The 23046-nt window shown below is 34.6% G+C and overlaps 1 protein-coding gene across 11 annotated transcripts in view; it reads left to right on the forward strand.

Moving 5' to 3' along the window:
- The window catches only part of DMD (dystrophin), a 799860-nt gene that overhangs the window by 90852 nt on the left and 685962 nt on the right, over nucleotides 1–23046 (forward strand). For all 11 annotated transcript variants that reach the window (XM_017833948.1, XM_017833947.1, XM_017833942.1 and 8 more), the window contains 4 exons: nucleotides 6009–6110; nucleotides 6207–6314; nucleotides 12727–12906; nucleotides 18621–18796. In XM_017833948.1, the coding sequence (XP_017689437.1) occupies nucleotides 6009–6110; nucleotides 6207–6314; nucleotides 12727–12906; nucleotides 18621–18796 (566 nt within the window). The remainder of the gene's footprint in view (nucleotides 1–6008; nucleotides 6111–6206; nucleotides 6315–12726; nucleotides 12907–18620; nucleotides 18797–23046) is intronic.

Genomic DNA, 23046 nt, shown 5'->3' on the forward strand with positions numbered 1-23046 from the left:
AAAAAAAAAAAAAAAAAAAAAAAAAAAAAAAAAAAGAAAATTATGGGTGGTATTTGATATTTATGGCACTTCATGAATTAGATGATGTACAAATGAGAATTTTTAATTTTGTGAAATACATGAAAGGTTAATGGATTATTAGATATTTAATCTAATTCCACAGCTTCAGAAAGACATCTGAAGAGTTAAGAGCACATCATGTGACACAGCTGCATCACCTATTATTACCATGGTTGCAAAGGTACCATTATTATGCTGTGGAACTTCTACGGCTGACCCAGATTACAACACAACCTGAAATGGAACTCAGACATTACTGCAATACCTTAAAGAAACGTAATGAATGATGAGTGTAAATGGAACACAGTGGAAATACACCATTTGTAACTGTAATAGTGGAGAAGGCATCTAATATTGGGATGAAGTGTGCCCAGTTGTTACTGTCTTTGAAAAAGTATATTCCTTGAAAGATGCTGGCAAGAAAATTGCTGAGGCCCCTCATCTGCAGCACATGCCTCCTCTGAGCAGAGCGTGGGGTGGGTGTGACAGTCCGTCTGCTGGTCTGTCCCCTCCTTGAATCACACTGTCTTACAGAAGAATCTTAGAGAAAAGCCCGATAATCCCATTGCTCCGGAAGTCAAAGAATATGTATCAAGATTGTAGATGTTAATAAAACCCAAATACAGATATAAAGCTGTGGGGTTTGGAGTGTTAGGGAGGTGCGGAAACTTTCCTACTATAATACCCAGGAGACCACCTACTATCCTAGCAAAATATTACACCTCTTTTTTTGTGTACAGAAACTGTTTGGAATTCTTTTTTTTCGTATCACTTGCAATCTGAATATAAGCACAGGAGATAGAACGTGTTGGCAGGCACAACCATTAGAGGGTTTGACAAAAAGCACAATGGAGCAAAGTTCAAAGCTTGATTATGTATCTGATTTGTAAAAGCAGAACAAAACAAGAGCATGCACTGTCAGACAAAAGAGCTTAATAAGGCTGGCTCACTGAGATACTGGTCAGGATCAGATTTGGAAGAAAGTGAATACTTATTTCCATGTAATAGTCAAAGATGCATTTTCCAAGCAGGTGTAATTCAGTTATACCTTTCTTTTTGAGATAGTGATTCCTGAAGTATTTTCATAAATATAAATATCTATATTTTTGCAAGTGTCTGTATAAGAAAATTTTCAAAACCTAAAATGAACTTTTAGAGATTTTAAGTCTCAAAAAGGATCTATACTGACCTCAAATGAACTGTATAGAAGTTCTTAAGTTTTATTACATATGCAAAAAATATCTATTTTAAGAGGCAGTTGATAGCACAGAAGCCAGAAGTGCCCCCTGAAACAAATTATCCATAGAAAATTTAACCTTGCTTGGAAAAATAAAAGTAAACACAGTTGCAGTGCTTCTCTTACAAACAGCTGTCGCCCCAAGGTACTTTGAGAGACTACAGCTAGTCTAGGTGAGCGTGAATATTAAAACTACTTTTACATTACGTTGCTTACTTAATATATCAGTATGTGACAAGTTGAGAGGCTCTGTTTATGCTGCTACTGAGAACTGACTATTTAGGCTTATAACTCTGAGATCCCAATTAAACTCAATCCAAAGATTTACCAAGGTAGCTGCTAAGTAAGACTCAAATCTGTATTTAGTGCTGCATAATCAAAGGACTGTACTAGCAAATCTGTTGCTGTAATCTGACTCATTTCCATAGGAAAAATATGGGAAATTATCTTCAGCGCAGAGAAATGGCTGGATAACGTACAGAAGCCATGAATGCAGGGAGATTTTTTCCTCTAATTATACCCAGCAGACAGCAGGTCCCTTAAGGACCCTTGTGGACTAGCTCAAATTGGAGGCTTCCCCAGGCTCCAGGGGTCAGGGTCTGTGCTAGAAAGAGATCTGCATTAAGTGTATCATATACTACTTGATGGCTTATTCCCCTGCTGAGGGAAAGGAGCTGAGAGTTTAATTTACACAATTACATATTCATATTATTCAGGGTACTATCCTTTAAATAAAGATGATGTATGGGTAGTTCTTGTAAAAATACAGCAAAATAAGTGAGAAATGTTAAAGGATGAATAGAGTATTTCAGTTGGCTCACTGAATATCTATGACAAGAAGTTATCTCCTACAAACTTTAGGAATTTCCAAGACCTGCTCATGCCTGGGAAGTTGAAATCCCACATAAGGATGAGGGCTACTGATCCAGAAATTTCTCTTAATTACCTATAGAATAATTCATCCTGGCTGGGCCATGAGTGGTATATACCCACTCCAGCATCATTTTTTCCATCCCCTCAATCCTCACCCAGAGGGTGTCCAGCGCATCATCACTAACTGCAAGGGCTGTGCAATCCAACCTCTTAAACCTCCCCTGGCCTGCCTATCCCTTCTGAACAGTCTGTAGTTCTCCATCCCAGAACTCCAACCGTGGGACTCCTTCCCCCACGTCTCACTATTACCAACGATATCACAGCCGTGGGACCTGACCAGTGCCTCCAGTTCATCCTGTTTGTTTCTCACACTGCATGTGTTGGTGTACAAGCATTTCAGAACTACACACATGGCTTATTGCTGCATGGTAGAAATTCTAAGAATGGGCCAAATATTCTCTTTTAAATAATTATTTTTGGATATAGGCAAAAACATATTTCCACTTCTTGTTACTTTAAAAGTGGATAGCCGTACCTGATTTGAAGAGCATCTTTCAAAAAAACTCTTAGTTGCAGGCTTGAAGTATATTATTTCACTTTTTATACATTCACTCCAGCATTCCCAAGAGTTGTGTTGGTTTTACTCGTTTTCTCCTGTTCTCGTTCTTCCTTACTTTGACCATTTAGCAGACTAGAAATATTTCTTCTGCTGCTTTTTGTAGTCATAACGAATATTCTTTCAGAGACCTCTTAGTGGGAAAAAAAGTTTCTTTTGCACGCAGATTTCTCTGAAAATTTGTTAGGGTTGTAAAAAGAGGCCTTTCAAGGGAGCAGGAGGACATTTTACTTGTTAGTCTGGATTCAGTCAGTTTCTCTGGAGATTTGTTTTCTCAGGTTTCGGGAACAAAACATTTGTGTGCAGTTTGAGTTCCTGGGCATCACACAGGCTACTTGCAGCATTGACTACTATTTTATGTCAAGAGGGAGTTAAAGTTGAGCACCATATGATTTAGCAGTCAAATGCTACTTTATAAATAGACAGTCCTGACTTGATATTTCAGACTTGAAACTTCGTGTCTTAAACCTCTTCAACCAAACAGTGTGTCTTGATCTGATGGTTGTTAAGACCTCTCATGAGAAAAATCAGCTTTAAGGCAGGTCACAATATCAAAACTTCTATCAGTGGTCATTTTGCTTAATTAAAATAAAAGATCTTGTCAAATTATTGAGACAAAAAAAAAATGTTTTATGGCTTTGAAATCATATTCTGACAATAGTATTTTGTATTGACTCAGGAACACCTTTTTTGCCATGCTCATCAATTAAAGTAAATGCAGAGTCACATATTCGATCTTATACTCTTGAGGCTTTGGTGTTTTCTAGATAGTAAAAAAATTATTTTTCAGGGCATATCATAGCAATAAAGGCAAGTTGATGAAGATATTAGTGCAGATGTTGAGAGCAAATTATATTTTTCATGAAGATTGTTAACAGAAGTCAGCTGCTTGAAAGTGAGATATTTAAAAACTACTCAGGTATGAGAATTTTTATAAATTAGCTATGAGGAAGGATATGGTTATGATTTTTGAGCTTAAAATTAGCAAGTTAAAAAAGATTGATTGAATATGAAAAACTAAACAAGTGCTAGATATTGGAGATCTATCTCTTAAGTTGTCTTCTGGGCTTGGAGAAAAAGGAGGAAGGAAATGTCGAGGCTGTCTTGAGCTAAACTGGAAATCTAGTCAGATTCAGGACAAGTAAAACTAAATGTAATACATCATTTTGTTACATTAAGACCTTTAGATATTCAAATCAATGAAATAAGTCAAAGTATAATTTTTTCAGAAAAGGCATTAGATGTTATGGTGTACATATAATTTAGCCTGTGAGGCTGATAAATACTCTTTATAAAATCGTGACTTTTTATAGAAGGAAAAAAAAAATAATTAAAAAAGGACAACTTAGAGTAGCTGTCTGAATAATTTCCTGCGCTGTTCTCCGTCATAAAATTTTTCAATTTTATTTAATAATGAATGGGTAAAATAAATGAATAAAATATGTTCTACTCTATTTCCTGATAAGTTGAGACCATAAATTTCACCAGCAAGTATTTGTTTCTGTTAGTATTGAAATTAGCTTTATGAAATATTCACATTCAAAACCTGAACTTTTTTGTGTTTCTTTGAATTAGTGATCTTTGATCACATTATGTTTAACAGAAAGCAAACACTAACATTAAAATTATGTGATTTTAATGTGAAACCACAATCTTAGATTTGCAAAATAGCTTGGTTCTGTCTAGATATAATTAGGAAAAAAAGGGATTTATCCATTACGGAATTTTAAAAATAATACCAGAAGTGTGATCCCAGTATTAAGACTAGAAAAGACAAAACAACTTGCTCAAAATCTACTTTGTATTTATGCAGTAACTGACTGAACAGGAAGACTTGTCTATTCTGGGAAATATATTTTATCTGTTTAAGAATTGACGTGTTTTTAAATTAATGTTATTTTGCTAGTTGATTGGAGATAGTTTTCATTTTTCTAAATTGAGACAATATCTAATATGATATTACTCAATGGCATGGCAGCTAACTGTTTAGTCTGAAATATTTATTATAGTTTTATTCCACTCAATGAAAAATGTTGTATCTGCTGACTTTTTATTTTGACGTAAAATTTTTAAAGCAAACTAAATTGGCTTTCTGAAATTTTACCTTTCCTTTCCTAGAAAGTAAAAATAAAATGTTTTGTTACTGGTAGAAAATAGAGTACTAATTTCAATCTCTTAGTTTTAAAAATCCACCACTTTGATGCTGCATTTCTGCCAAAATTAACTTATAATCTCTATGGAAAATATGTAAATATGAAAATTATAGAATCATACAATATCTCAAGTTATAAGGGACCCATAAGAATCATAAAGTGATTAAATAAATAATAAATAAGGAAGAAAATATTATCCTTTTGTCCGGATGTCCTTTTGAAGTAGATGAAAAAATAAGTATGCAGTAGTATAGAATATCTTTCAGATTTTATAAGGGGGTTTTCTGTTGTTTTTTTGTTTGTTTGTTTCTTTTGGGGGAACAGATGAATAATTTGCATATGATGCTCAGGAGAAATTAAGTCATTGTAAATCATTGCAATAAATGTTTTATATCCTGTTGCTCTATCACAGCAGTATTATATATCCTCCTTCAACTTAAGCATCATTTAATAAAGGCTAGTAGGAATTTAAAAGGAAGTAATAATGTTTGATTTCAACTAAAATAAAGGAGAGGGAAGTAGGTAGCGTTTTGTGTAATTTTAAAATGTATATAATAGCATATGCTACAAATACCTGGGAAACCTGTGTGATGGTGTTTTAGCCTATAAGTTGGGGGGTTTTCCACTGCAATATTTTAAAAGAGGTAGGAACTTTGATCAACTGCACTGATGGTGCAACTTAAAAACCAAATACTTTTTTGCTTTGACCACATCTTTGAACCATCATAATCATGTTTCAAGTTGTTATGTTTTGGGCATCATAAAGTTTTGAAACGGAGGGGGTTTTTGGAAGTGTGGTACTAGAGACTTAATAGAAAACTGTGTCTGTGGATTAGTGTGAAAACACTCTCGTTTAGGATCTATTGTTTTCCTATTCTCTCCACTATGTTTTTTTTTTTAAATAGTGCGAAGATCCATTTCACTTTGATATGCAACATATTTTAAGGGCATAAGAGTAAAAAAAAATGAATTAGGAAAGTGTTTTCATAAAAAAAAAATTAAGAGTTTGCCTTGCTTAGGGGAAAAAAAAATAAACCAATGCAAAGCTTTCTTTTGTGTTTCTTTCTAGCACTTTGGAAAACGATGGGCAGCAATCTGCAGATGGACGGAAGACCGATGGGTCCTTCTGCAAGATATTCTTCGTAAATGGCAGCATTTTGCAGAAGAGCAGGCAAGTAGTTTTTTGCAGTTATAAATTGGAATGTTCTTCAAAATATTGCACTAAGAAAGGCCTGACTGAAGCTTTTTCTCTCCAATTGAATTTCAGTGCCTTTTTGATGCGTGGCTTACTGAGAAAGAGGATGCTGTGACCAAAATTCGTACAACTGGCTTTGAAGATCAAAATGAAATGCTGACCAATCTAAGCAAATTAGCTGTATGTATTTTTCGTTCTTCTATTTTATATTCAACTTTCTTAATCTGACCGTGAATGCACTTGGCTTTATCCCACTCTCAGACCATATGGTTTAACGAAACAGCTGTTTCATGCTATGGGAGCGGACATTGACTCTTATGGATGGAATAGGTTAGTCCATAGCCTTGTTAATGAGGGAACCAACACATACAGATGTTTTTCTTGATTGCCTCTTAAGTCAAAATCTTATGAACTAAAATAGAATCTGGGTGTCTTAAAAAGATGTATACTTTTATACTGAAAGTTTCTTTGTTGATACTGTTGGTGTATATGTTGTGTGTGAGATGGAGTATTTGTGCATATGTGCAAAGACATATGCCTGAGTAAGTACTTATCATGAAGCAAACCCTGTTATACATTCCTTGAACTTGAAAAAACTAAAGGCTTGAAGTTGTGAGATGTTGAAATTAGTATTACTTCACAGCTAGACCTCAACATCAGAAATCTAGTCCTCAACGTCCCTCCCTTTATGGAGGGAATATAAGTCTGACTGGCTTAGAAAGATGCTGTGCTTGTAGAGGTGAAAAACTTGTCACAGCTTAGACTTGCCAATGGTTTTATAGCAGTAAGACATTTGTAAAGAAAATTATATGATATGTGCTATTTTTGCATGTAATGATGAATGTCTGTGCACTTAGAGGAAAGGAAACAGTCATGTCAAAGCTTTGGTTAAAATAGGTAAATTATTATTGCTTTAAAAAGAAACATAACTGATAAGCTTCTGTTCAAGCAGAAATATTATTGGGTTTTTTTTCAAATGGGGGGAGAGGAGTCTCCTAGATATTATTTCAAGACTTGTTTTTACAGCCTACTAGAATTTTTAAGGAATGAAGAATTCTCCATTTATTATTAATGACCTATTATTAATTGTTTGTTAATAATAATTATGTTAATATAGTTATTAATAATTAATTATGTATTATAATTGACTATACCTATCTTGGCTATGTATATCTAAGGCTCAAACTTAGATTTTCAAAAATTAATTTAGGATTTATGTCTTTCTCATCATTCTGTATTATAAGCAGAAACACTTGGGCTTTGGGTCAATAAAAATACCATGATGTTTCTGAAGTTTAAGTGATATTTTTAAAATTTATTCTATTTTATTCTCTCATATACAAATGTATAAATTTTTAATAAAGTAATCTTATAGATTGAGTATTTAATTTCTAACTACATTCTGTCTGGTCCAGAATTCGCAGTAAATGATTGATTCATAGAATGACTAAGTAGAATGACTAAGTAGTTATTATTTGTTGATTTTTTTCTCCAAAAGTCAAGACCCAAAAGATTGACTTTTAGCATAATCTTAAAACACTGTAACTATGCTACTACCTGTAGGCTTCTTTTCCCCCTCCCTTCTTTTTCCTTCTGCAACTCTTTAAGGATTAATAAAAATATGTATTTAGAAGTACAGACATGGATTTTGATTAAAGATTACTTAGGATTAAGTAAACTTCTTTCTAAAGAAAGTTTAGAAAGTAGTCAGTTGTTGCCTTGGTGTATATACTTCTTGGAAATTCTAGGAATCTAACATGTAAGCAGTCTCGAAGTTGACCTCAAGCCAGGCTTTTACTAATGCATAACAAATTAGAGGCAACTCAGGATGCTTTAGAGCAGCTTCATGAAGAAAAATGTATTAAAAGGAATTCAAATTTATTCAGTAAATTAGTACTTTTGGATTTCAGAAGGTTGCTAGAGGAAATAGGTACTGAGGGTTGAAATGTTTATCACAAATTGTGAAGTAGAAGACTATTTATGGTTTACAAGAGTCAAGGCTAGAACAACTTTGGATACCTTTCAGAATTGCTTGAAAACACAATGTTAAGAGGGAAACACTTGAGTAGTATTTTCATAAATTTGATTAATGAAATAAATACGGACTTTTATGAAGTTAAAATTATTGTGCCAGCTTAAATTGTTAAGCATTATTGTCATTAAATCATTGTGGTCTTCCATGCAACTGAATGAAAAACAGAGTAAATAAAGTGATTTCTCCATTGCCCTGAACCTCAACAAGAATTATGTCATTCTTAACAGAACAGGTGGGTTTATTAATACCGACTTAATCCTTTTTGCACATGTGACCTTGATTTTTTTACGAACAGCTGACTCATAATGCAATAGTTCAGCTATGTAAATGTTGGTGGTATGCTGGAGGAACACTACCTCTCTGTGTCTGATTTGTAGCAGAAAAACATTGTTTACTTTGGAGTTCCTCTGTCAAGTTCTAGATCTAGTAGCAGTCATCTCCAAATTCCAGTGAATATGTATTTTTACATTCACACAATGCCAAATTGTCAGGAGTTTTGTATATGAATATTTTCTATTTTGTTCTTGTCTGAATCACGGGGAATTTGTGCATGGCCCACATGAAATTTTTTTTCACAGAATATATTCTTCTGCTCTTGGACTGGCTTTTAGAAATAAGGAAAAATGGGATCCTGCTTTCCTGACACTGACATGCACATCAGGCCCATCTTTTGGTGTAGTTTATTTTGGGCGTAGACGTGTGTTTGAATGTAGTGAAGGAGAAACTGTCACTAAGAATCACTGTTATAACTAGGCCAGCTTCTTCATGATTTATAAAAGTTAGTCTATGAGGCAGTGAAAATATATTCTTTCAATAATATGAAAATGTTGATATTCTTAGTGATATGATAGTTTTGTCCCTCAACTGTTTAATCATTTCCAGCAAGAAATTACAGCATTACTTTTTCCTGTATGACCTTAAGAATTTTAAGTTTGATATTATGGTATGGCATAAAAACTTCCAGTCTCTTTTTATTGCCCCTCTTATCTGTAGAACTTGGCAAGATTAAGGTCTTTTTCTTTAGCCAATCTCTTTAAGCCTGAAAGAAAATTTCTGAAGGTATTTTATTAAACTATTTAGCATTATGACTGTTGATTTGAAATTCTACAGCTCTCCTACAAGGCCCTAAGCATTCTGAAGTGATTGAAGTGAAATAGGTCTGTTGAGATGCTGTTCACAGTATGAAAAAAAAAAAAAATGACTCTTTCATCACAATAATGTCCCCAGACTGGAGCCTGCTCCAGTGTGGGCTCTCCACAGGGTCACAGCTTCCTTCAGAGCACATCCGCCTGCTCCGGCATGGGGTCCTCCCCTGGCTGCAGGTGGATCTGCCATGGAGCTCCATGGGGTGCAGGGGCACAGCTGCCTCACGGTGGTCTGCACTGTGGGCTGCAGGCAGATCTCTGCCCCCGTGCCTGGAGCACCTCCTCCTCTGGCCTCAGTGTCTGCAGAGCTGTTTCATGTTTTCCTCACTCCTCTCTCCTGCAGCTGCTGCACAGCATTTTTACCCTTTCTTAATGATTTTACCGCAGAGACACTGTCAGAGTTACTGATGGGCTCAGCTTTGGGCAGTGGTGGGTCTGTTTTGGAGCCATCTGAAACTGCTTTTATCCATCACAGGGGCAGCTCCTGGTGTCTTCTCAAAGAAGCGAACCTTGCAGCTCCCCTGCTGCCAAAATCTTGCCATGTAAACCCAGTACAGATGCTGTCTCCTTTTCCCCTTGGCATTAGTAGTTACATTTTCGTTGTTATTAGAATAAATATATTTTGAACAGTGTAGCAATTCACTCAGTTCTAGCATTGTGATAAAATTGATATCAAGTCAGTTAGATTTCTTCTTAATTTATGTACTGGATGTGTAATATCTGTAAGAATTTTTGTTCAGATAAAATTGGTTTTCCCAAGAAAATTTTATGTTTTACTAATCTCCAGTGGTTTGTTTCAAAGGATTTATTCAGTATTTGTATGTGAAAATTTATCTTCTTTGTCATTAACTCCCTTCTGGGATATTCTTAGTCTAAAGGTCAGAAAAACTGTTTAGTCTTTACTACTTTGTGCATATATTAAGATTGACTTTTGTCCTTTTTTATTTTTTTTTCCTGATGTTGGTGGGTAGTTGCTCTAGTTCTAAAAATGTTTCCTTAAAACAACTTAATTTTTCCACCCACCATTATTCACTAACATTATAATTGTCTTTGAACTCTTACACAAGGCAAAGGGTGAAACGGGGTATGGACTAAGCTGGAAGATGTGATAAACTGAGAATGTAGAACTGGGGTGAAATTTTACTGTCATGTATGGCACAGGCTTGATAGAATGTTTTCATGTCCTGTGCCTACATTTTGTAATCTGTAAAATGAAGCTGATCATATTTCTTTTTTTTTTTTTTTTTTAAATATTGAGAGTTACTGCAAAGGTATGCAAGATATATCTCTATTTGTAATAAATGTTCCATTAATATACAGTTAAATCTTCTGCTTCACCTAATGCAATTATTTTTTACTTATTATAGAGAATAAATTAGATATTACACTATTTTTTACTGGAATAAATCTCTTAGCACTTGAAAAATTACAGCGGATGTTGCTGGTTAGATTATTACAATGAGCAAAGAAAGTTTTCGATGATGTTTAAGGAAAAGAAGAACAGTAATAATTAAAATCTTAAGACCAATAAAATGGTAAAAGTGCTTTACCAACAAATAAGGAAATCACTTTATAATATTCAAATATCAGGGTTTACAGTATGAACTTGACAGAAGTTATGACTGACATATTTGATAACTAATTTCATAAAGCAAACTCCCATTTCTTGTCTTGCAGATTGAAAAATTACTTATTTTGTGGCTAGTATTAGTAGTTTAGGTCTTGAACATAGGTATTTTTAGTCTATTCCTGTATCGGAAAAAAAAATAGAGCATATTTTTGTTATTATGACCCATTGACAGGTTTTTGGTAAGGAAATGTGAAAATAGAATCCCCTGGTATAGTTTTGGAGGTTCACTGTATCTATCACAAAATCATATTAGGTCGTAGTGAGCAGTATCTTTGACATAGAAAATTTTAGCATCCTTCTCTTTCTAGTATTTCACTTACTGCTGGTGCTCCTGGTGTATCTTAGATTGATGCTGAGCTCATGGGTGTGTAATGCAGCTGTTGTGAGCTGGGGAGGTTGGAAATAAAACTGCTGTTCAGAATTAACTAATGTTTCACAGGGTACCATCTTTTTATTATTTTAGTCAGTGTATATGGTGGGTTCCACATGAGCTTTTTCTGACACTATAGGCGAGGAAGAAGGTATATTTTGCATATATAGCAATGCTTGAAATTTAAGATGATAAACTGTTTTACATCTACTTTCCTCCATCTGTTAGATCTCCCACTATATAAACAGATTCTTGAATATAAAGTTAGCTTCTGTTTCTTAGGGATATACCAATTTAAATTTTGGTATTAACTCTAACTAACATTAGTAATTATGATGCTTCATACCACATCTGAATAGAAAGAGTACTAATTACAAAGACTATGAAACTTTTTTTACTGAACTGTAGTTTTAATTACAGTTTTGGATGATATTACTATGGGAAACTATATCTAGACTAAGTTCTGTTGTCTAACCATTTGTTTAATTTTCATTTTCATGACTTGGGGATTAGAATGCAACCCACAGCTGCATAGAGAGGTCAAAATTTAGCCATGGTTAGCACAGATTAGGGTGTAGAGAATGAATACTTAAGGAATGGAAATCAATGGAATAAACCAGTTGAGGCTTGGAAAACTAAACCCAGCTAAGAACTGGAGCTGTGGATGATCCTTGGATCTGTGAATAGCCTACTTCACAGACAGGTTTGATTGTATGGATCTCAGGAATTTCAAGATCCCTTGGCAGTTTGCTAGAGTAGAGGTGTGAAGACTGTTAGCATGGCTGGGTTCAGGCTGTATGGCAGGTTGCAGAGCTCAGAGGTTGTACGCAGGAATTCCTGGGCTCCAGCTGCAGGGCCCTGTCCTTGGAACACTCAGTAGAGCTCCTGGGGTTCCCAAGGGCTCCTCATTAATTTTATTTTTTTATTTGAGGTTTTGAGTTTTTTTTTTTAATCCTGGTTTGGGGTCAAGTTTTATTTTTCTAGGAAACATTTCTTTTTCCTCATAAAGTTTTAATATACAATATATAACAAAGTACATTGAAACTTTAAAGAAACATTGTTTGACATGTTGCTATAGTTGTTAACATTGGTGCAGTTTTAAGGTTATTAGTGTCACACAACTCTTAGCTTTTTGATTTATGTCACCATCTGAGGCTTGCTGTGATGTCCAGAGTTGCTCTACCTGCCATGTTATATTGCCTTGTGAAGTACACTGTGTCCATTCCTCTCCGTCAGCTCTGCCAACATTTTTTACAGTAACAGCAGCATGGAAGTATAGGAGCCCTTAGCCATTTTCAGTTCTTTATGATGCCCTCTTTAGGATTTTTTTTCCAAAGTTTATTGGATTTGTTTTTTGTGGGGGTTTTTTGTGTATAATTTACTGTTCTTCCTTCTGTTACTTTGTTTAACAGATCCTAAAAGGAGATCTAGAAATGAAAAGGCAAATGATGAGTAAGCTGAAGTTGCTCAGTCAAGATCTCCTTGTAGCTGTGAAAAATAAAGCAGTGGCTCAAAAGCTGGAGAGTCGTCTTGAAAATTTTGCCCAGCGCTGGGATAGTCTTGTGCAGAAGGTGGAGAGCAATTCTAAACAGGTTTGTCAAAACCATAGTTTTATCAGTTTTATCCTTTGACAGTCAAATGCTTGAAGTAGTTTTGGTGCTGTTTGTCATCTTGTTTTAATTTTTTTCCCTGCATGATTGCTTAAGACATATTTTATTTTTAGGACATTATAATATAAAAGCAATATAACTTTCCAGAATTTTTATTTATCTCTTTAGTTTTTAATCTGTCTTTATAGTGTTGATTACTTTCTTGGATTGTTAACCATGTTTTCAGGGATGATACAATCTGTAATGAAAATACCCTTTCCAGTTAATTTATTTTTAACCTATAATAATGCACTTTTTTAATGACTGTCTCTGTGGAATAGCACTTAGTCTGAAATTACTGTAAGAACTGTCTGCTAGTTAAAGTGAATGTTTTTCTCTTTTGCAACAGTAAAAGTTTATAATCGATTGCTGTTTTACTTCTGAATATGTTGTGCTGATTTACAGATTAAAAAGAGAGGCCACAAAAAAGACAAGCTTCTTGGAAAAATAAAGAAATCAATCCATACCTGTAACTAAAGTGCCAATGAAAAAATATCATTTGCTATTATTTTGACTACTGTATGTTAATTGTAATGTATTAGAGAAAGAAACTGAGGTTTTAAACCAGATAAATTCAGCACTCTGGTGTAGTAACCAAATAGATATCCAATTATTTTGCCTAGCCTTCTGTCAGCATCTTTTTCTTATTGGATTTAAACCCAAATCAGCTCACTTTTCCCATTCCATTATCTCACTAATATTGAGTTATTTTTGTGCTATCATTGTGTGACTGGTGAAATGGAAATGGACATAAAGACTTTTTAATGATAACACAGAGCAGAATGTTACAGCCATACACCTCTGTCCTGTCCATAGAGGATGTCTCATAGTTCTGGACAGTTTGATTCAATTCCCTTGAGAATTCTGCCCTTTTTTGTCACTGTATATTAATATTTCTTGTTAATTAAATAAAAACTGCTATACTTCCTGTAGTGATCTGAATACCTCTCAATAACCTTGCTTTCAACTCATACCCTGATATTTCAGTTTGCTCTGTGATAGTTGGAAAAAATCAGCTGAAGTTGGAAGAATCAGTTTGAGAGAATAGAAGGGAGGAAAACGAGGGAAGGGCACAATTTCACTTAGTAACAGAAGTTCGTGCTACACAGCATTTATGATTGAAAATTTTATTTAATTATTGTATATTTGCTGTAGGAAACCTGTGGTTTCAATGCAGAGGAAAATCCAGAGATGCATTTTTGAATTTAGGATGGCTAGGGTAACATGATTTGAAAAAGTTAGTAAGTCACTCCAAAGTGTTCAAGAGTTGTCTAGATTGATGATCCTAAAAGCAGATACTGGTTTTGAAAATGGAACTTAGATTACAGAAAAGATGGCCTCCTTGTGAAGTGAGCAGTCCTGAGGCTGTGTATGTCATACATCTGCATGGATGGGTGATGCTTTGGATTCCCAAAACAGTGTAACTATTATCATAGCAGAACACTTCAGCTGATAAGCTTTTCCTCCAAGGAGAAGCTGCTTTTCTTGGGACAGAATTGGTGTGCTGTTGAGGACATATTGCTTCATGTTCTAGAGGCATTGCAGTCAGTGCAAACCGAAGGACCAGTTTCTAAGGCGCTGTTGCACAGTGTAGCTGTACCTTCTATGAAATACTGATGGTGTACTTGTTGCCATTTAGGCAGGGCAGATAATGTTAGTGGGTTTATACATTTATTTATTACAGAGCTCATTTTCTTGCAGTTTAGGCTGCAAAAAAAAAAACTTGCCTTTACAATATCTCATTATGCTCTCTAGTTGTGAACTGGAGAGGAAGAGACTTGGAAGAGAGTGACAAATAGAACATTTTTCACTAAGATCTATCAGAAAATGCACATTTTATTCGTCAAGCTTAGATACTGACTTCAAAATCAACTTTACATGGTTTAGCAGTGTACTTGGCAGAGCTAGGTCAGTACTTGAACTCAACAATCTTAAAGGTCTTTTCCAACCTAAATGATTCTATGATTAATAATTCTTATAGTACCTTCGCAATTATGTTTTTGTCCTTAGTTATATCACCTCTTTCTCTTACTAAAGTGTCATTAAATGATTAACTTGTTAACAAAATAAGAAATTAAGTGGAAGAGACAACCTCAGGCTCAGTTCAAAGCTGATTCTACAACTAGACATAGACAGTAGTTATACATCTCAAAGGAAAAGCACAGAAAGTAGAATGTGAGTCCTCCCACATTTAGCTGAATTAATTACTGTTGAATTTAAGCATCTAATCAGAACTCATGTCTGAAGCTTCTGCTACAAGAGTGGATGGCAAGAGTGTGAGAGAGAGACAAATACCTCTAAAAAGCAATTTGTCCTCATCATGAAAATGTCAGCTTTCCTTCATTGACCACACAGTGGAATCAAGGACAAGGACAACTTACTTGGACTAGATGCATAGCTTCTAGAAGCTCTAAACCCAGCTTTGCTGAGTTGATTATGCTTCACTAAATTGTACTGAAAATCTTTCCAAACTAAAGAAAACACCATTCCTCATCTGAACTTCCCCGCTCACATAGATAAATTTCATCAAAGAACATATGACAGCTCCAAAAGTGAGTGTAAAGGAAAATTATGAGTTTATCAGGACAGAGGGCACTTCCAAAGGCAGTAATAAATGATGGCATTAAAGGTAGGCTGCTGTATAAATGAGAAATAAAATGACATAAAACTACTGAGGTGCTATATACACATTGTACATATGTTTGCCTGTAGAGGATGAAAAAGAAGATTTAAATTTGTCTACTCTGAAAGAGATAAGTTTTAACATGTTCCTAAGATGGGCTTGCTGATGTGAAACTGCAGGCAAGCATTGTAATTTGAGAGCCTTTTAATGTGCAGCCTTGTGAGTCACCTTAGCACTTTCCATATGATTTTCTAGTGGGTTAAAACCCTAGTCTGTATTGCCCCTTCTCAGAATCATATTTGCTTGTCAGGGACTGAGAGGGATGAAGAAACTATACTGTCATTATTTGGACCATCTTTGAATAATACATGAAACACATAACCACTTCAGTGATTAAGGAGCTGTTTCAGTTCTTTGGTTTCTTTTTTCCCTAGGGAAGTCAATGAAAGTTACTTCTTTTCTTTTTATTCCTCATATTTTTAAGGGTTGTCCTTTACTCACTAAAGTGCATGCACTGTTTAAATGTGAACCGGCTTCATCTTGCAGAGTAGGATTGCAATGTACATTTTAGTCTTACCCTGTCTCTAATTAGAATGATTATGAACATCAAATTCACATCTCCATTCTCCTTTTGAAGTACACCGTATTTAACCTCCACTCCTGTTGATTAAGCGTGAAAAATACTTCTTTACTGTTTTGACATGTAAATCATTACCCCCCACAGCATCGTGACTTGACTGCTCTGAGCATATGGTAATTGCATCGCAGCACAGTTCCCAATCTCCAGCTGAAACTGCTACTCCTGTGTAATTGGTAGTATGCTGCAGATGATTCCTACAGTCCCCTGGCTGTGGTTTATTCTGTGTTACACCTTCTTCACTGGAAACTGTGCCCTGGTATTGACTGGCAAATGAAAACATGGCAGGGTGTGACCTTGCCAGGTGTCATAAGCAGCTTATCATTGATTTTTGGATAAAACTGAGTGTAATACGAGTTTTATGAGAAGAGGAAAGAGAGACTGTACCCAAAACTTTTTGTTCTAAGGTGCAGAGTCAGGGAAAGATGACTTCAGGTGCTATCCTCAAATTTCACAGAATGCTAGACATCAGAAACTTTAACTTGCTTTTCCTGCTGCACTCTAATTAATTAAAAATAAATTGAAAAGAATGCTGTATGAGGTTTCAAGAAAACTATAAGGAAATGTTTACTTAATGTTACTGTGATTTCTGTAGGAAAAAAATTAAAATCAGTACATCTTGTTGAGGGAACTAAAACAAGAGCACTAATACATAATATCATAGTGATTAAAAAGTCAACTGGGTGTTTTTCTCTTCCAAAGAATTTGGTAGTTCATACATTAGGTAAATCCCTGCAGGTCACAAGCAGCTTGCTTCAATTGACATAATTAATCCAGAGATTTAAAAAAAAAAAAATCTGCTCTGAATCTCAATTTTCTAGTCTTCTGAGTAGTCCATATTCTGCTCTAAAACCTAGACAGCTGGTAATTCCTAGAGGTGGAAGCATAGCATTGAGTTAACTGCTCTAAGTAAGAAGTAGCACCACAAGTACAATGGAAGTGGACTTCCCTACTCCTCATTTCCACTGGAAGACTGGAGAAAGAACAGGAAGATTTTAGTGTAGAAGACGTGTGAAGGACTCAGCAAAGTTGGCAGGAATTTGGGGGTTTTTTTTACTTGTTTTTTAGCTTTACTGATGTTGCCTGCTCTGAAGAGGCTGCTTGCTATCAGTATTTCCCTTTCCTTGTCATTCCACTTTTTGTTTTCAATGAAAGAAGGCATTGTTATGAGCTATGTACCTAGTATGCCTCTTCTTCATTGTATATAGAAACACTGCTGTCTCAATAACTAAGGTGACTCGATTTTCTTACTGAGTTTCTGATGCAAAAACTAATAGATAATTTATGTATGTGTTTATAGTTTCATGGAATTTTAGATACTGCCATTTCTGTTGTTGAGTTGGGAAGTCTAATTCTCACGTATTGGCAGTAAACAAAGAAGCAGGGTTTTTCTGGTGCACAACCTTTTATGCTCCTGGTATAACTTCTTCCTTTTATTTTCCATTTCACTGCCCTTAAACTGAGGTGGCCATTGGAGCTGTAACTAGAGCATTTTGACAAATGAGCCATCATCTGACAGAACTAGAAAAAGAAGTGACCTATTTCTCATGAGTTAAGGGATTTAAGAACAGCTGCCCACGTTTAAGTCACAAGTTTCTAGTTTGGTATTATATGGAAATATGTATAAATGGGCAGTACATGTACAATCAGTGTCTTTCAAACAAATATGAGCAAAAAATATTCCTCATCTTTTTTTTTTTTTTCAGTGCAGCTCAGCTATATAAAGAGGTTTTTTTCATATTACTGGGCAAAGCTAAATGCATCAGATTGATAGTGTTTACAGAGTTACATATTATATGTATTAGTATCTGGTATGACCCCCTAACATTGCTTTTAATTATGGAATAAAACTGCTGAAAATTAATTTGCCTTCTAGTGCATGTTTTCTAATTTAAGATTTCCTGTCAGAAAGTTAACTGCCCTTTTATGCAAGTAGGTTATGATGAATTGCATTCTATTTCAAAATTTTTATAAACCATAAGAATAATAATTGGTAATTTAGTGCCATTATCATGCCTTTATCACTTCTCAAAGAGCAAATTTTCAGAATGGGGGCAGGATAACATTTAGCAATAGTAACATTTTATATATATGCTATCATTCAATTCCATCACAAAACTGACCATTCATTTCTTCTCCTCATTCAGCATGGGTTACAGGGAGACTTAATTTCATTAGAATCCTTCCTGATTTTGATATTGACTATTGCAGGTATCTTTTTCACACGGCATGAGTTGGATAAAACAATCTGCTTTGGGTTGCGTATAATGTTTTTCTCTGAAGGTCAGCCTATGATCAGATGGGAGCAGTTCCTCATTATTTTCTATTGCTACTCCAAACAATCTTTACTGAAGGCTTTCCAACAATGTGTGACCTGTGTTTTTATACTTTTCACAGATTTCGCAGGCTGTCACTACCACTCAGACATCAGTAACACAGACAACTGTAATGGAAACAGTAACTATGGTGACCACAAGAGAACAAATCCTGGTTAAGCATGCTAAAGAGGAACTCCCACCACCTCCACCCCACAAAAAAAGGCAACTCCTTGTGGATTCAGAAATTAGGAAGAGGTGAGAATCACCAAGAGACAGAGAGAGAATACCGGTAGAGTCTGGATGAAAATGCAAATACAGTCATTTGACTGCAATAGTTTGCTGTATACTTTTTTTAGCTTAAAATTATATTTCCATTCTCTCTATTAAGGTACAAACTGATTATTATAATTCTTTACTCAGTATGAGTTATGGATTTTATTGTGCTTCTATTCCAACTATTTAGCAGTACAGAATATTAACAATTACATCAATACCATTGCATAGTAATTATAGTCAGTTGAAGTCCTTATGTATGGCATCATGGGAGTCCCACTTGACTATAGCCTTGAAACTTGATGGGCAAGAAGCGTTCCATTAATTCTTAGCTTTTTACATTCTTTAAGAAGAATGGTTAGAATACTAATAGTGCAGATATTGTCTAGTTTCTAAAGTTCATGTATTTTTTTATGCTTGTGGGTCAGCAGCAGAATAACAGTTCTGCAGAGGTAGTTAATATTTGGTGAAATGTGCATTACCATTATTTTTTCCTGTGTAACTCAAGTACAAGTGACAAGGGATTTTCGACTGATGTTAAACGTTGGTTGAAGTCATGAGAAAAAATTTTAATGTGTTTAAGTGGAATTGGCTCAAACAGTAAGTTTCTAAATGAGGTGCTAAGAAGCTAGACTTCAAACGTTCACTGTAATGTTTGTTTGGGAAATATTTTTTGATATCCAAATAAACATGAATTCCAAGGTAACAGATTTAAGTCCTGAAAGCGACCTGAAACTGCATTGAGTGTCTCATTTCCATAGAAAATACCTTTGTTTGTTCAATGTGTTTACAAGGATAAGGTATTTTCTTGTAAAATAGTATTTAACTTACTAAGAAGAATGAAATATACCAAGAACAGTAGAAATCTTTTTTTTTTTTTAATTGAAGAATTATATAATTGAAAAAAATAGGTACTTGCTTACACATAAGCATCTGAAATGGGATTTATCTCTTTGATCATTCTAAAAGTAAGGTTTCTAGTTGAGCTTCATTATTTAAGAAGGCTGTATATGTGATGTAAGAAGAGTGATTCACCCCTCTTTGTTAAACTGGATAAGTATTATTATGGAAAGTGCTTATCCTAAATAAGTAACTTCACTAGCTTAACTTGAATGACTTGAGTCTATCTCCAGAGTCCTAGTTTGGAATCTGTTTTTCCCATATCCCAGATTACTATTCAATGGTAGTGAGAGTTGTATTTTGCTAATATGTTCCCAAGAACTCAAAATAATGCATAGTGATGACTATCAGCAGACTTGCAGTTGTTGAATGTTTTCAAGGAATTCTTAGATGACATTGCTGTTACTTAACAGAAATGATAAGCATTAGCTCTCCTGTTAATATTTCAGTGGTGATGTGCAAAGATCTGAACCAGGATCGAGGCCCCGTTGGCTTTTATGCAAGAGTAAACCTTTACTATAGCATGATCCCTACCATGAAAATATTGAGGTTCTTTATTTTGAAATTGAAAAGTTAAGAATGAAAATTTTCCTGCAGTTTTGAAGTATTTCGATAATTGTTATTTTAAAACATTTCACTTTTTCTTTTTTCAAACGGAATGTTCTTGGAATGATCTTACTTCATAAGGAAGTAAAAAAAAACTACTGTTATAAAGGAAAGCATTATCTTAGTTAAAACTAGATGAAGTAGAATGATTTCTTTAAGCCTATATTATTCAATTCTGTGAGAAAATTTTTGCTATATGTAGTTTATTATGAAGTCAGAGACCAATTTGCAGTAGAAATTCCTTTCTCAGCTCAAGTATATGTAATGTTAGCGTACGTTTTCCTTCTTGATCATTTTCTTTTGATTTACCTTAATACTGAAAATAAAATAAGCATGATACAGAAGACTACAGACTTCATAATCTTCATGCAAACAAACTACCAGAGGGCAAAAAGTAGCTGGATTATGGGAATTGTTTATGTTCTGAAATCCTCTTTTTTATATAAACTGAGAATTATAAATTCTTCAAGTGTTTTAGCTGTTGTCTGTTTAAAGCACTGCAAATAGCAATGTTATATGTAAATTTGATTGATCCTTGTACAGAAAATAGGACATATTATCAAATTTGAGACTGTGATTGCTTGTAGATATATTATTGGCAGATCTTCTACCAAATTTAAAGAGTATTATATTTTTTTACCATGCATACTAGGTTTTGACGGATTTTGATTTATTTTAATGATATCTAAGAGATAGACATTCACCATGTAATTTCTGTTTAATTTTTGTATAAGAGCCAAGATGGAAAAATCTTTAGTTCTCAGTCTTTGTCTAGGATGACTTTAGATAATTGAGTAAGTTGTGGTTTCTTTTATATATTTAAAATCAGAGTCCTTTTCATTGCTGCACAGGTTAGATTTTTATTTTAATCTGACAGGAAAGAAATCTGAATTGTAGAATGAAGAAGGGATTTAATTGTTTGATACACTTTAATATGGTCTTACTATCGTTTCTTGTGCAGAAGTTACTGGATTTAACAATGCAATTGTACCAGCACATGAGAACTAGTTCAATGTGACTGTTACACCTCTGAGTAGACCTACATTATGGTAATGTGCAAAGTAAGCAATGTTACAGATGTCCACAGCTGGGCAGCAGGTTGAATGATGGTTATGTTATCTGAAGACAGGATTTCATCTTTTTGGCATTTCTGACTGAACAGACCAAAAAGGAAAAAACAACAACATATGGATCTTTCTTCTCTAGAAAGTCCAGCTTAAAATAACAATTTCTGTTACTGTTTTTAATTAATATGTAAAAATGCAGTCTTGGAATCGAATATGTTTTACAGTATGGTGTTGTCTTTCTCAAAGACAAGAAAAAGTAAATCGATACTAAGTGTAAACATAATAATGGGAGAAGAAAACTTATCTTAAAATTTGGGTGCTCAGCTAAAATATCTATGCTCATTGGTGACTAGACACCTTTTCGATCAATACTTTTTTTTGCTTGGAGAATCTCATGGTTGTATTCCCAAACAGCCAGTCATTTATTTTGTTGGTCCATTGTTGGTCACAGATCTTTCAGGGGTTTTTGTATGTATTTAGTTGTAGCTTCACCCAAGGGCAAGCAAAGCCCATAGTACTGCATACCTTTTGATTTTTTAAATAAACAAGAGGATGGAGTTTCTCAACCTACCTCTCCTACATTGTTCTATACTGTGTGTGTGTTTACATTCAAAATTTTCCCTGAGCACTTAATGACTAATACTTGATGTTTATGTACTCTTTAGCTTTTGTTTGACAAAAAAAAAAAACAACCTAGCAATTATCAAAGGCTTGTCAGAGGCTTCTGAAGGTGAATAAACAGATTGTGTTGGCTGCTTTCTGCTGTCACACTACAACATCATTTATGGTGTTTTTGGGCCTGGGAGGGAAAGACACATTGGGGCTTTTTTGAGATAGTCAATAATGCTTCAGGTTTCGTCAGCTTCTTTCATCTGTCCTCAAGCTTTAGTCAGCATTGTTGCTGTAAAAGAGTATGCCTGAAATAAATGCATCATCAATTGCCACATGTTTTGAAAGATTTGTGCTCTAGATTTTCTTCTCTGTGAAATACATCTTTTGGAAATTCTAGAAACCTCTTCAAGGAGGAAGAAAGAGTAGTTTGGCTACTCTGTGAATATTGAGTTGGTCTCCAACTTCCAAGCTGAGTAGAAAAAAAATGAATGGTTAAGATTGAAGCATCAAACTTTCTAGAAAGCTTTTTACTTTTATATTTGCAAGTACTTTGGCAGAATTGAAAGTATGAGAATGTCCATTTATACTGAAGAAATTGAGGAGAAGCAATTTGACTTGTAGACCAATAGCATACATGGGACCGAATGTCACATTTCCATTGCTCCAATTCACTGTGACATGAATGCATGGGAAAGTAGCTGTTGATTTTTCTTGCCTCCTAAAACAACTTTTTACCATAAGTGGTGGAGAGCATAGATAAGAAGCAGATTACATTTTTTTAACTCTGCCTCTGCCCTCCCCAAGAAATCTAAAACTACCTCAAAAGTAATGCTTCAAAATGTCATAGTAATTCAAGCACATGCTAAGTTCTGTTACTAGGCAAAGAAAAGCTCCTTTTCCCAAAAGAATCAATTTGAAACTGAGACAGATAAAATACTTGGAGCTGTATATTAAAATCTTGAAAGTATGTATTAGGCATTAGGACTAGAGATAAATGTAACACCGCTGAAGTTATAGAATGAAGAAAGAACGTAAATAGGAGAAAGG

This window comes from Lepidothrix coronata, unplaced genomic scaffold (assembly GCF_001604755.1).
Source record: "Lepidothrix coronata isolate B3197 unplaced genomic scaffold, Lepidothrix_coronata-1.0 Scaffold225, whole genome shotgun sequence".
NCBI lineage: Eukaryota > Metazoa > Chordata > Aves > Passeriformes > Pipridae > Lepidothrix > Lepidothrix coronata.